The 14,122-nt window shown below is 38.7% G+C and overlaps 1 protein-coding gene across 5 annotated transcripts in view; it reads left to right on the top strand.

Annotated features, from left to right (window-relative positions):
* MSH3 (mutS homolog 3) overlaps positions 1–14,122 on the top strand; it is a 183,871-nt gene that overhangs the window by 153,553 nt on the left and 16,196 nt on the right. For all 5 annotated transcript variants that reach the window (XM_081826656.1, XM_081826657.1, XM_081826655.1 and 2 more), the window contains 2 exons: positions 7,339–7,525; positions 10,712–10,841. In XM_081826656.1, coding sequence (XP_081682782.1) covers positions 7,339–7,525; positions 10,712–10,841 — 317 coding nt within the window. The remainder of the gene's footprint in view (positions 1–7,338; positions 7,526–10,711; positions 10,842–14,122) is intronic.

Raw genomic sequence — 14,122 nt, 5'->3', positions numbered from 1 at the left:
ATAGGGAAGCACAAAAGAGAACATAAGTTTAAATCTTCTCACTCCTTGCAACTTTTGCCACAAATGATCAATCAGTCCTCTGTTACCTTTAACTTTGGACATTCACATTGTTGTTTACTCTTGACTCATTTGGGTTGGGTTTGAGAAGGAGAAGAGATTGGAGAGAGGTTTAGGGACAGAGACTCAGAAGGCCTTGTGAACCATGCTAGGAATTTAGGGTTTTATTTTCCAGGCTTTAGGAAACCCTTGTAAGTTTGTTTTGTTTTGTTTAAATTATAAATATTAACTTATTTATGTCTCATAACCATCATAAGAAGTAGAAAAGCAGGCACTATTATTGTCCCTGTTTACAGATGGGGAAACTGAAACACAGCACACTGGGACTCGTGCACTTAACCATCGTGTCCTGCTGCCTCTTGGATAGGATTCAGTCTGTATGTATATGCAGCAGTTGTCAGTGATTAAACTCAATAATTAGTAGTAAGATTAGAAAAAAAGTACATCTAAACTTTTAAATTCATTCATGCAATATCAACTGTTAACTGACATTGCAGAAAAAGCTGTTGTCTAGTTTGAGACACCTTCTTATTTTTCTTTTATTATAGATCTCAAAAAAATTTTTTTATTGTGGTAAGAATAGTTAACAGGAAATCTACCCTCTTAACAAGTTTTTAAGTGTACAGTGCATTTTTGTTGACTACAGGAACAGTGTTGTGCAGCAGATCTCTAGCACTTACTCAAGTTGCATAATCGAAACTGTATGCCTGTTGATTTGCAATTCCCATTCTCTCCCCACCCCAAAATCAGCCCTTGGCAGCCACCATTCTACTCTCTGTTTCTATGAGTTCATTTATTTTAAGATTTTTTAAAAATTTATTTGAGAAGAGAGCACGAGAAGGGGCAAGGTTAGAGGGAGAAGCAGACTCCCCACCGAGCAGGGAGCCCGATGTGGGGCTCGATCCCAGGACCCCAGGATCATGACCTGAGCTGAAAGCAGCTGCTTAACCGACTGAGCCACCCAGGTGCCCCAAGTTTGTTTATTTTAGAGAACTCACATAAGTGGAGTCAGGCAGTATTTGTCGTTCTGTGACTGACTTACTATACTTATTTCAACATGACTCAGTTGATTTTAAAATAGGAGTCTTCTGGTAAGGTGAAAAATAGACTAGCTGTTAGAGAAAGTGAAGATAGAAAAGTTAGGTTATCGGAATAACTCGGATCAAAGAACATAAATTAGTGAAACGTCAGTGGGATTGAAAGGAGAGTACTAAGGACTGGATATTGTAGATTAAGAGGGCTAGAAGAATCCAAAGAGAACACCAAATTCTCATTTTTCATACTTACAGAGTAAAGGTTTCTAAACTAAAGAATTAGTTTTCTGTGTTGTGTAACAAATTGTCACAAATTCAGCAGCTAAAAGAAACAGCGTATTATTTCAGAGTTTCTGTGGTTTATGAGTCCAGGCATGGTTTAGGTGGGTCCTGAGCAGAGTTCTCATCTGGAAGCTGAACTGGGGATGGATCCATTTACAGGCTCATTCAGGTTGTTGGCAGAAACCATCACCTTGAGATAATAGGACTGAGCTCCCTGCTTTCTTGCTGGCTGTTGGCTAGGGACTGCTCTCAGCTCCTAGATACCACTCACAGATCCTTTTCACATGGTCCTCTCACGGTATGGCAGCATGCTTCTTCAAAGCCAGCTAGGGAGAAAGTCTGTAGCATCAGTCTGTAGCAAGACATAGTCTCACATAACATCAGATGATCTAGGGAGTAAAATCCCATCACTTTGGCTGTATTGTTGGTTGAAAGCAAGTCACAGGTCCCACCCACACTCAGGGGAGGTGGAATGGTACAAGGGGGTGAACACCAGAATGCAGAGTTCATTGTGGTCACTTTGTTGTGTGTCTACCACACATACTTCCAGCCTTTTACAGCGTGTACAGTAAGGAGATCAGAGTGTACGTTCTGGCATCAGACGGACCTGGGTTTGAATCCTGACTCCATGACTGACTAGCCTTTTGGTCACTAAACCTGTTTCCTCAGCTGCAAATGAGGATGAAGTTTTATCTCATGTGGTGTCAGGAATCAGTGAAACAATGCAGGTGTAACACTCAGGTGGGTGCCCAGAACACAGTAAAATGCTCACTCTTTCTCACGTGTGTTATCACATTTGAGCTTCAGCCACTATGAGGAATAACTAATTGAAAACTTAAGTTTCAATTAAAGGATTTGCCCAAGTTAAATAAGTTGATATTGATATTCAGGATGTGAAACTTAATCTAGTGGACTTTTTGCTATGCCAGTATGAGCATAAATGAACACATTCGTGAAAACCATGGGACTTGAGAAGAGGATGGGCCCTTAGAGGTTTACTATTCCAACCTCCCCATTGCACAGATGAAGAAGCTAGGACCACACAGGAAAGTTACCTAACTTGACTAAGATGACACGGTACTTAGTGGCCAAGCCAGGACTAGAGCACTGGTCTCTTCCCTCAAGTTATTACTTTTCTACCATATTAGCTACATTACATAATTTATAAATTGCACGACTTTTTAAAAGTTTTCACTCCATCTTCTAGGCCAGAACTTCCTTTTTCAATGTGACAGCTAATTTTTTAATGCCAAGAGATAGATATATAGAGAGTTCGAGTTCAAGGCCTAAGGCCTAAAATAAGAATTCACCTATTTCTAGTGACTAAAACTCAGCCTTTCTGAACATCTCTATTGTATAAAATGTGACTGGCTTCTTTAAATGTAAGCTTAAATTACCAACTTTTATGTATACATTTATCTATAATTATTGACTCTATATTTTATTTTGAACTGATTCCTAAAGATACCTCAATGATGGTAATGAAATGAACATTTAAAAAGCGTAGAATCTTGTTAGCAGCCATGTTAGGCCACTGTTGCCTACAATGTCTTAATCCCTGGAGTTAGAAAAGAAGACATTATTTAATATTCTTTTATCATTCTCCATCCTTGTACCAGATGTTTTGCTAGGTGTTTGGAGGAAGAGAAAGGGTCACCAAATGACCAGTAATTCTCCCACCCTGAGACAATAACTCTAAACATGTTGATAACCTTCTATATTTTTTTCTGCACAGGTAGTTTTTAATAAAAACGACATAACATTTTTTTAAAAACTATGATTACAGAAGTAATGCCTGTCACAATAGGAGGGAACTCAAACAGTACAGGGGGCGCACAATTGAAAACTGAAAGGCTCCCCCCAACCCCCTAGGCCCTCTGGCACCGAACCCTAGCCCTTTGCACTCAAAGCAATCGCTCCGAGGGGTCCCACCTTTGTTCTGCTGGTAGTTAACCTTACAACGTCTGTAAAATATTCCTCACTCTAGTTTTAGATGGATTTACTTTAGACAGTAGCTGTTGAACTGGCTACAAATACAAAGAAATCATTTATCATTCCATGAGCTTTCCTAATTTTAAAACTGTTCTTACCTTTACCTTTCCAAAAGCTCTCAACATCTGTCCTGCTGTAATTATCTCATTCTTTTTCATAGGCTAGTTTACAAATGGAAGGACCCAAAAATCAGCATTTATGTTATTAGGATTTGTGTATATGTTACATCCACATTCACTTGAAAGCTTAAAAAGTATGTAATCCTTAAGGTGTTAGACTGTCAGAGGAGCCCCTCCTAAGCATCCCAGTCTAAAATTCTCATTTCTTTCTAGCTTTTTTTGCTTCTCTTATTCCCTGTATCTCGTGTTTTCCTCTCGAATGCTCTTTTCCCTTTTTGGTCTCTCTCTGTCTTTGAGCAGTTTATTCATGAGGACTCACGGTGGCAAATTTTCTGAGTTCTTGAAAGTCTAAAATAAGCTTTATTTTGTCTTCCTATCTGTTTTGCAAGTTTAAATGAATATAAACTCCCAGATTTTAAATGTAAAGGAATTGCTCCCTTATCTTCTAGTTTGGCATTGATTATAGATAAGCAGTTTGATGGCATCTTATTCTCATCCTTTTGTTAGGAATGTTTTTTTCTCTCTCTGAAGTGTTGAGGAGTTTTAAAAAAATTTCTGTCATTTCTAAAATTTTACCTGTATGTTTCTAGGTGTAAGTCTTGTCTTATTACTCTTGTCATTTTGTGGAAGCTTTCCATTTGAAGATGCGTATCTTATTTCAGTGTATGATACGACTGTCTGTCTGCCTTCTGCACTTCCTATTGGGTGGGCTTTAAACCCTCAGGAACTGGCTGTGTTAAAATTATTTGTGTGTATTTTTCATTTCTTGATCTGTTTACTGGGCTCAGAGATTTCTTTGAATTTATCTTTCAGATTAAAATCTTGGTCCTCCACAGGATCTAATTTTAATCCCTCCTATACAGTGAATTTTTTCAGTCATCATATTTTTAATTTACAAGAGTTTTTGTTCTCCAGCTGTTCCTTTTTTTGGCAGGCTGTTTTATTTTAAGGCTGCAGTGTTCTTAATCTCTCTGAGGACACCAAATAGAGGTTTTGTTTGTTTTAATTCTGTTTAGTGAATTATACTTTTATTCATTTCCTCTGTGGTCGTTGTTTTGTTGGTTGTTCTCAGTTCTTCTCTTTCCTCCTGTCGGTTTTCCTCAGCTCTTCTCAGACTTTAATTTTGGATGCTGTCCAAGTGTCTCAATGGAACACTACCTCAGGTGTTCTTAGCACTGGCATGTGCTTCCTCAGCAGTCGGGCAGGCCTCTTGCCCTAGCAGATCCCTCCACTAAATCTAGACACTTTCTGGTGACCTAGTGTTTTCACATAAGGTATGTTGTGACCATTTTCCAATGTCATAAATTCAAACATGCCAGTTCTACTGGTTGCAGAGTTTTCCATCATAGTATTATTGCTCTCTCTCTCTTTTTTTTTAGGCATTTGATTTTTCCAGTTTTTCACTGGACAACATTAAGGAATATATTTGTACATGCATTTTTCGTACCTCTGCGATAATTTCCATAGTGTTAATTCCTAGAGTAAAATTTACGGGTTATGAAAGACTTCTGACAGACATCACTAAATTGCATTTTGGGTGACTGTAACAACTCTCAGTCTCACATAAGAATACCCTTTTCCCTACACTCTCGACAGTGGTAGATGTCATCATTCTTTTTCATCTCTTTGCTAATTGATATATATAAAGCAGCATTTTATTCCTGTCTGAACTTGCATAATATATGAATATTTTCATGAGTTTTTGTGAGTGTGAATTGATTCTTCCTGTCCTTTTCCTGTCTCTGTTGGAATGTTCACCATTTTGTTTTGCTTTATGAGAATATTTGTTTTAGGAATATTAACCCTTTTTTATACATGTTGCAACTATTTGTGTCAGTTTGTGGTTTGCCTTTAACTTTTTCCTATGTGTTTTTTGCTGTACACATGTTTTGGTGCTAAGTTTATAACGCCACCCATCTGCCTATCCAGAGATTAAATTTCATTTATACCTCTTGGTATGTTTATGGTTTCTTTTTTTACATTAAGCTTTTAAATCCATATAATTTTATTTTGGAATATGGTTTGAGTAGGGGCACATTTGTTTTGTTTTGTTTTCAAGATAACCAACTAGCTGGCATGTTTTTTGTGGACTGATCATTCATCCTTTCCTCCCTTACTGATTAGAAATCTCTCCCTTGTCATATTCTAAATGTTTTATATATGTATGTGTGTATCTGCCTAAAAATAACTTCCCAAGAGCATCCTACAGTTCATGAAATTTCTAGCCAGACCGCTGTGTTACCCTACTATTTCTAGAAAACACTTAAGTATAGTACTTAAACTATTGTATCAAAATCTTATTTAGTGCTTGCTTATTATTCTAATTCTTGAGAATCAAAGACCCTTCCCCCCCAACATTTGCCTTATCAGAGCACTTTGTTATCAGCTAAAGAGTCATTCTTTTTTGTCAGCTTGCAACCTGTAGGGAGTAAAAGCAACCATGTTTAATGGGGGTCAAACATTAGGATTCTAGAGAATTCAGAATGGTTTCAGAGATAGGAAAGTTTAACCTTTGTGGTGGGGAGAAATATTATTAAACACTGGAAATTGATATAAATAATAGTATTTGAACTTTAAGGAAGTAACCAGAATGCTCATAAGTTAACAACATTTCAGAAATTATGTTTTAAAGTTATTGATTTTAAAGTGGATAAAATTAAAGCACTTTCTTTAATAATCCCATCTATGGTAGAGTTATCCTAGATGGAGTTACATACAGTTTCTAAATGACACTGATTCCTGGAGCAGTTCTCCTAAGGGTCTACCAATCTGTGGGAAAAACAATGTACTCCATCTTCCCTGGCCAGTACAAGGCTCCAGCCCGGGGATGGTTAAGGCTGGATTTCACCATGAGTTTCTCCAGAAAGAAAAGGTATATTATGCTGCTGTAGGTCACAGGTGAACTATTAGAGCAAAATTACATCGATGTGTAGGTATTTTGCTAAGAAAATAGTTAACCAGAACTCACAAAGCTGGTTAGCGGGTCGAAAACCTGAATTCTAAGTTTTGCTATTAACTGCATGACCTTGAGTGAGTATTGCTTAATGATTCTCCCCCACACACACTTTTTTTTTTTTTTCTTCCAGAATCCTTTTGGACTAAATAGACATTTCCCCAAATACGTTCTGTAGACCATTATTGCCACAAGGTGCTCTGGGAGTTTTAGGGGTCCACAGTTAAGTGAGTTAGAGAAATGCTGTATAGTAGATCTTCTCTAGAAAATACATAATGTGTAGTATAATATTAAAGGATCATGGAAATCTTACAGGAAAGAAACCCTTATATCTTTTGCACCCATTTCTTGACATCTCTTAAGAACTGTGTTCCATGAAGTCCACTTTAGGAACCTGTTTTAGGTGTCTGAGATTACTAAACATTTATGATCCTAGTAAAAATTTTAGCTTATTTAAATAAATTATTTCAACATGATACTATAATTTGTAATACACTGTGGAATCTTCTTTAGGAAATACTAGGAAAAAAACCCTTTAATTCTATAATTTTCTAGTACTTACGGATTTTTTTAAACACAGAGAGGCAATATTTTCCCTTGGGAATACCAAAACTTTGGTTTGGAATGATTGCTCAGAAGGTAGGGTCAGAGGTTTCCCTACTTTTTGGAAGCTCTGTCCAATACCTCAGACTCTATCCACAATGTTTCTACAGGTTGCAGTTTGATGTTAGGCACTCTTCTATATCCAACACATGTTTATTTTTGTTTAATATGATTTCAGCTATTATTGGCATAAAGTATATAGACCCTCAGGGATCCTTTATTGTTCATAAAGTAATACTTGGCTTCCTAATAATAAAATTCAGAGGAAAAAATCAAGGTGTCTTCATCTTATTTGTAGGATGGGTGCTGCAGATAATATATATAAAGGACAGAGTACCTTTATGGAAGAGCTGACTGACACAGCAGAAATAATAAGACAAGCAACATCCCAGTCCTTGGTTATCTTGGATGAATTGGGAAGAGGGACAAGCACCCATGATGGAATCGCCATTGCTTATGCTACACTTGAGCATTTTATTAGAGATGTGAGTATCTTACACACCTTTTTGTATGTGAATGGTGCATAGTATACAAATTATTTTTCTGGCCTCAGCTTCTAAATGTTCAAAATTATCTTTAATATTATAAGGGACCCTACACCTGCAATTGACCATTAAAACACTATACATTGAACTTAGATGGATTGGCCCTACATCATGTCTGTAATTTGTTGATGTGTCTTCTTTGCTTTTGCTGAAGCAAAATAAGCCTGGTCAGTAGGATAAAGGCCTCTCTGGTAATATTTTCCCCCCCAGAACTGTTTCTTATTTTCCTTGGCAAACTCTAAATCAAAAGCAGGGACACCCCCTCACCCAACGTGCAACCAGTCCTTAAGGAAAGAACAAAAAGGAGATAGAGCCATTTTTACCTATGAAATCCTTTTTTCAGCAATATCCTACAGGACCTTGATAGTCGGCCTTTAATGTCATGTCTTTGTGTCTTTCTCTTTCACTCTTTTAATGCACATCTGTTTTTTCCAGATTGCAGTTCTGAGCATCTTGTTGTGAAGTTTTGTTTGTGTTAAACGCTCCATCCCTGTCCATCAAACTCTCCCCTTTATTAATGCTCTCTCTCTTTGTTCATTCTGGTCTCTCCCCTTCTGTCTCTCCTTGGCACCTGCCCTGAACCTTGTTGGTTCTTTGGTTTTTCTTTCTGTATTTTGTTCTCCACTTTTTAAACTCTTTCCTTTGTGTCTTTCCTCCATTTTCATTTCTTTTTCTCTTCCTTACATAACCAATAAAAGCATATTTTTTACTCCTATTTCTTCGCACAGCACAGGATGCAAAAATAACTCCCCTTTTGTTTAAACTTATGTGGGTCTCAGTTTTGTGTTTGAACATTTAGTTAGATTACATAGTTAATGATGGCATGTTTTCTACTTTAAAATAAATACTTTTAATTTTTCTTTAAAAAAAATTCTTTACTTGCAAAAAGGTAGAGCTCAGGAATGTCTCTTTAATTATTGTAGAGACTGCATATCACAGGTTCAGGAAAGTCCTGTCACTGCCTCCGAAACACATTTTAAACATTGACATAAGAGCCTTTAGGAACGAATTACGACAGACTGAATTTGCCACCTCTGAGCTTGATTTCATTGTTCCTACTCTAGAGCTGCATGTCAGTTACTATGACTGCATAACAAATGACCCCAAGACTAAGTGGCTTAAAACAACAATAATCATCTGTTGTATCTCTCATGGTGTCTGGAGTTAAGGAATTTGGGAGCACCTTAGCTGAGTGATTTTGACTCAGGCTCTCTCCTGAGGTTGCAGTCAAGTTGTCAGCCAGAGCTGCCTTCATCTGAAGGCCTGACTGGGGCTGGAGGACCCTTTCCAATGCGGCTCACTCGCTGGGGCAAATCAGTGCTGGTGGTTGGCCAGGGCTCTCACTTCCTTTCCCTGTGAACCTCTCCATAGAGCTGTTTGAATATTGAGTGGCTTCTGGCTTCCCCCAGAAGAAGCATTCTAAGAGGCCAAATTATTTTCTGCATTTTATGACCTAGCTTCACAAGCCACACACTGTCACTACCATCTTACTCTGTTGAGCACAAGGGCCAGCCTTGATTCATTATGGGAAGAGGCTGCTCAAGAGCACGAACATTGGGAGGTAAAGAACTTTGGGGCCATGTTGGAGGCTGACTGCCAAAAGCAGTTTGGTGATATTTTAAAGATTCCTCTAAGAACCCTCAGGAACAAATTATGACAGAATTAAATTTGTCACTTCTGTTCTCATTGCTTCTATAGCAGTTTTTTGATGTTTTAAATGTTAATGAAGAAAGTGTTATTTTTAGATAAAATTTATGTTAGAGGTAAGTCATTGAAGAAGATTCTTCAGGAGCAAAGAATCTCTACCCTTTTTATGGATGAAAATCTGTATTTTCATGGTGTCTTTTGATTGCTGGAATAGGGAAGAGAGAGCAGAGAGGAGGAATGGGGAGGCTCTGTGTTGCAGCTGCAAGCTGAAAATGGTTTTGAGGAGAGCAGTGTTGTGACCCAAACCCTTAGGTCTTCTGGCAAGAAATGCCTGTCAGCTCAGGGAAGGGGCATCCCAGAGACAGCTGGTCCAAAGATACTTCAGGGCAGATTCTAAGAGCAGCTCATCAAAGAAATCCTGCCTTAATAAGTTTATTGTAATTGTTATACGAGAGAAGGCACATGTTCTGACTTTTAATGAGGTGAATGGCAGATGAATCAAAACTGAAGTTCTTTGATTTAATTATCCCCTTCTGCTGATTTTTATCTTTTTTTTTTTTAAGATTTATTTATTTGAGAAAGAATGTGCGAGCGGTGGGGGGGGAGGGGCAGAGAGAGATTCCTCAAGCAGACTCCCCGCTGAGCATGGATCTCAATGCAGGGCTTGATCCCAGGACCCCGAGATCATGACCTGAGCTGAAATCAAGAGTCAGCTGCTTAACTGACTGAGCCACCCAGGCACCCCTTCTGCTAATTTTTAGACCAAGATTTGGTGTTAGCTTCTTTTAAGATTTAAGAAATTAGGGATTTCTAGAATACATAATAATGTGTGCTTTAAAATAATGCTTATTAAAGAATCCGTAAATGCATATTAATACTAACAAAACAAAAATAAATTTTAAAATGGTGGCGGTAGGGTGGGGAGAAAAGAAAGCTCTTCTTTACAGAATGCCAACTAATAAATACCAAGAGAATTTTTTTAAATCAGCATTTACTAGTCACCATATCATCAGGCAATGATGATCTATAGATGGCAAAACTTTGAGATGAAAGATTGTTGGAAAAAAGGATATTCACACAATCTCAAAGTATTACTCCACAAGTTATTAATTACAAAGGAGATAGGTGTCGGTATAGTAGAGAAATCTTCTGGGCACTCACTTAAATCAAATAAGCAAATTTAGCATCCCCAATAATGGGCCAAATTGATAAAGTAAAATTTAAAAATAAAATAACGGGGACACCTGAGTGGCTCGGTCAGTTAAACGTCTGCCTTCGGCTCGGGTCGTGACCCCAGGGTCCTGGGATCGAGTCCCACATCGGGCTCCCTGCTCTGCCGGAAGCCTGCTTCTCCCTCTCCCACTCGCCCTGCTTGTGCGCTCTCTCTCTCTCTGTCTCTGTCTCTGACAAATAAATAAAATCTTTAAAAATAAATAAATATAAAAATAAAGTAACGTTTGTCATGTCTTACTGCTTTAGGTGAAATCCTTAACCCTGTTTGTCACCCATTATCCACCCGTTTGTGAATTAGAAAAAAGTTACTTACAACAGGTGGGAAATTACCACATGGGATTCTTGGTCAATGAGGATGAAAGCAAAAAGGATCCAGGTATGAAATACGCTTGCAGTAAGTACAACTAGACTGTTGTTGGTTTTCATGTTTGATAACTCAAAATTCATGAATACATGAACTTATTGCTTATTAAAAATAAAAGCTGTGAATGTTGATTTTAAATGACATTTGTCTGAATTCATTTTCTCTAAGCTTAGGGTCAGGTAGAATTTACATTTATCTTTGCCATCTCTGAGTGCTTCTCTGGTCTTTCTTTACCTCATTTTTCTACAAGAAGAAGATGGGGTCAGGGGGGACGTGTAGGTTTTACTCTTAGATTCATCTCAGGAAAGATGCCCTAAGAGTCAAGTATATTAGTCATCTTTAAAAATGTCTGATGTATTTCCCGAAATCTCATCCCCAGTGTTCAATACTGGACATATGTTTTATCTTAACTTGACAAGGAAACTGAATGTCAGGTCAAGTGGCTTGCCCATGTGGGCCACCTGGGTGGGGGCTGAACTGAGCCTAGAATCATAGAATCTGCTTGCAGGTTCTATCCTACTCTGCTAGAACTGGTATGTGGGATCTACACTATTTTTCCTAGCCTTCCCACCCTGCACCACTGTCAGAGGAATGAGATGTTTCGTGAAAAAGAACATCATTAGCCAACAGAAATAAATTCAAGTGCTGTAAGTAATATAGTCAATTTTAGTATAATTTTATTTTCCTGTTCAGTAGTAATTTTTTTAAGCTCCCAACCTGTGGGCCAGTGATGGTTTACACAGTTTGTGTGTTACAATGGAAAATCCATTACCCAAGACACTCCAGAGTCCAAATTTTATTTTGGAAAAGTAATAAAGATGGACCTGAAAAAGAAATCAGGCGACTGGCCCAAATAAAACAAAGCCCTGGACCTGAGATAAATGTAATGTTAGGCAATCCTTGCCTTTCACCACCGTGAAGTCTTGAAAAACACATCATAAATTTTCTCATGGAAGCAGTTTCATGTCTATTAATCTGCATCCAAAGTGAGAGGAGGAATTTATAAGCTAAAATCCAGTGGGATAAGCAAGAGTTCACCAGCAGGGAAGGGTCATTGATAAGCATTTACGTGAACTGACTACCAACCTGTAAGGGTTCTGGCATTTTATCTTATTGATTGAAATTTATATTCATGAACATAATTTTAAACAGTAAATGATGCTAAAAGGCTCGTGCTAACAGGCCATAGACCCCTGCTTCTGTCCCTTCCCTCCATGCCCCCTCCCATCCAGTCCCAAGGCAACTACTTTCAACTCTTTCATTGCTTTCTTCTGTATCTCTAAATAAGACACTTATCTGCCCATCTCTTGGTTCATCGTCTTGACACAATACTGTCCAGCTTCTCATTGAGCTGGATGGGAATCTTCAGCCTTTCCTGCTTTAACCTCCCAGTGTACTCATTCCAGGTTCTTTCTGCCTCATTCCTCGTCATAGTTTTCACTGTTATTGCCAGTAGCTCTTGCTTAATCATGAGCCAGGTATGAGGACAAGGGCATTTTCTTTCTTTCGCAACTTTTTTGTTTTTTTGTGTTTTTGAAAGCAGTAATTGCCTTGTTTTCATTCCATTCTTTTATTTGAGTCTATATCTGACTCTCCCTGTACCCTCCAGCAGCTTTGTAAAACACCTCTCTAGACATGTTTCCACGTGATTGAACTGTTGGTTCCACTTCTCTTTGTTGGAATCGTTCCTCCTGGAGCCCTTTGTCCTGCGCGTTGGTACTGGTCGCTCCCTAGGCCTGCTGCACAGTTGTTGTCCTGACACCTGCCTTCACCATCATCCTGAGAATTTTCTCATCCTGCCTTCTGTGCTTTTGATTGCAGGTGACCGGACACTGGAATTCACAGGGGTGCCAACAGTGAGAATGGAAATAATCTCACATTACAGGGACCTCAGAGGAAGAGTGGGCTTCAGCTCTGTCTTCCTCTCTTCCTGCATCATCAGGCTAGTGACAGGGCGGCTGCAGCTTTTTCTTGCATCAGAGCCAGAATTGACAGTGTCCCAAGGGACCAGCATTTCCTGTGACTCTTTCTTTGGAGCCCAGATGCTCACTAGCATCTCATCATTGTCCCCTCTCCTTTTTAGAATTGAATCACATGCTCACTCTTAAGCCAATTGCCAGAAGTGACAATGACAGGGATGACTTTGATCAGCCTAGATTAATCAGGATCCACTTTTGGAGCTTGGTATGAGGACATTATCTCCTCAGTTAAATGGTCAGGGAGTTAATTCCATGTTATAAAATCAGGGTTTTCTTAAGGTTGGAAAAGATTTTGGATAGGCTACTAATAATATCAACTAAAGGAGTTAAAAGTTTTGAGGTTTTGCAGGAATGAAAACGTCTCCAATATACCTTCATACTTGATTTATAATTTTGCTGGGCTAGAATTTTAGGTCAAAAATAATTTTCACTCAGAATTCTGAAGCATTCGGTGCATTGTCTGCTTACTTCCAGTGTTGTTCCAGCGACATCTGTGTCTCATCCATCACCTCTAACCTAATTCCTCTGCTGTCTGAATTAGAGGCCACCTCATAGATCATCAATCAAGGGCCCCAAAGACCTTTTGGGTGGCTTTTAAGATACTCTGTTATTTCTCATGGCAAGGTAGATAAAGCAGCGGACTAGCAGTAAGAAACATGTACTTTAATCTATTCCAGTCTATAAAATCTTGGACAAGTTACCTAACCTCATCCACCTCTAAAAATGTTATGAATCAGTCCCAAAAGTGACTTCAGAGACTATTTGATCAGCACATACTTCTTTAATAACTGCCTACAGAAGTTTGGCTTTCAAACAAATTTTGATAAGTTCCCCTGTAACAAGCAGAAACATGAATTATTAATTTCTCTGACTCTAAGCAGTGTCAGATTAATTTTTCAGTAATATCCATCTAGGAATGGTTACAGCTTATAAGTAAAGTCCTCACCAAGAACTTTCATTTACTACCTTCTCTCCTATCTGGCTCTGTCTGCCACCACATTTCCATCACACACCCACTCACAATCTCTCCTTTTCTCCCCTCTGAGAGGGGTGAAGGACAGTCCTGATGTAGAACATAACTCTAAAAGCTCCCTAACGTGAGGGGACGCCTGGGTGGCTCAGTCAGTTGAGGGTCCGACTCTTGGTTTTGGCTCAGGTCACGATCTCATGGGTGGTGGGATCGAGCCCAATGTCAGGCTCTGCGCTCAGTGGTGAGTCTGCTTGAGATTCTTTCTTCCTTTGCCCCTCCCCCTGCTCATGCTCGCACTCTCTCTCTCTCTCAAATAAATAAATAAATCTTAAAAAAAAAAAAAA

The sequence above is a fragment of the Leptonychotes weddellii genome, chromosome 7 (genome assembly GCF_054177405.1).
Source record: "Leptonychotes weddellii isolate Sample4059 chromosome 7, ASM5417740v2, whole genome shotgun sequence".
Taxonomy (NCBI): Eukaryota; Metazoa; Chordata; class Mammalia; order Carnivora; family Phocidae; genus Leptonychotes; species Leptonychotes weddellii.
Note: the sequence above shows the minus strand (reverse complement) of the source record. Positions and strands in the feature narration are given on the sequence as shown.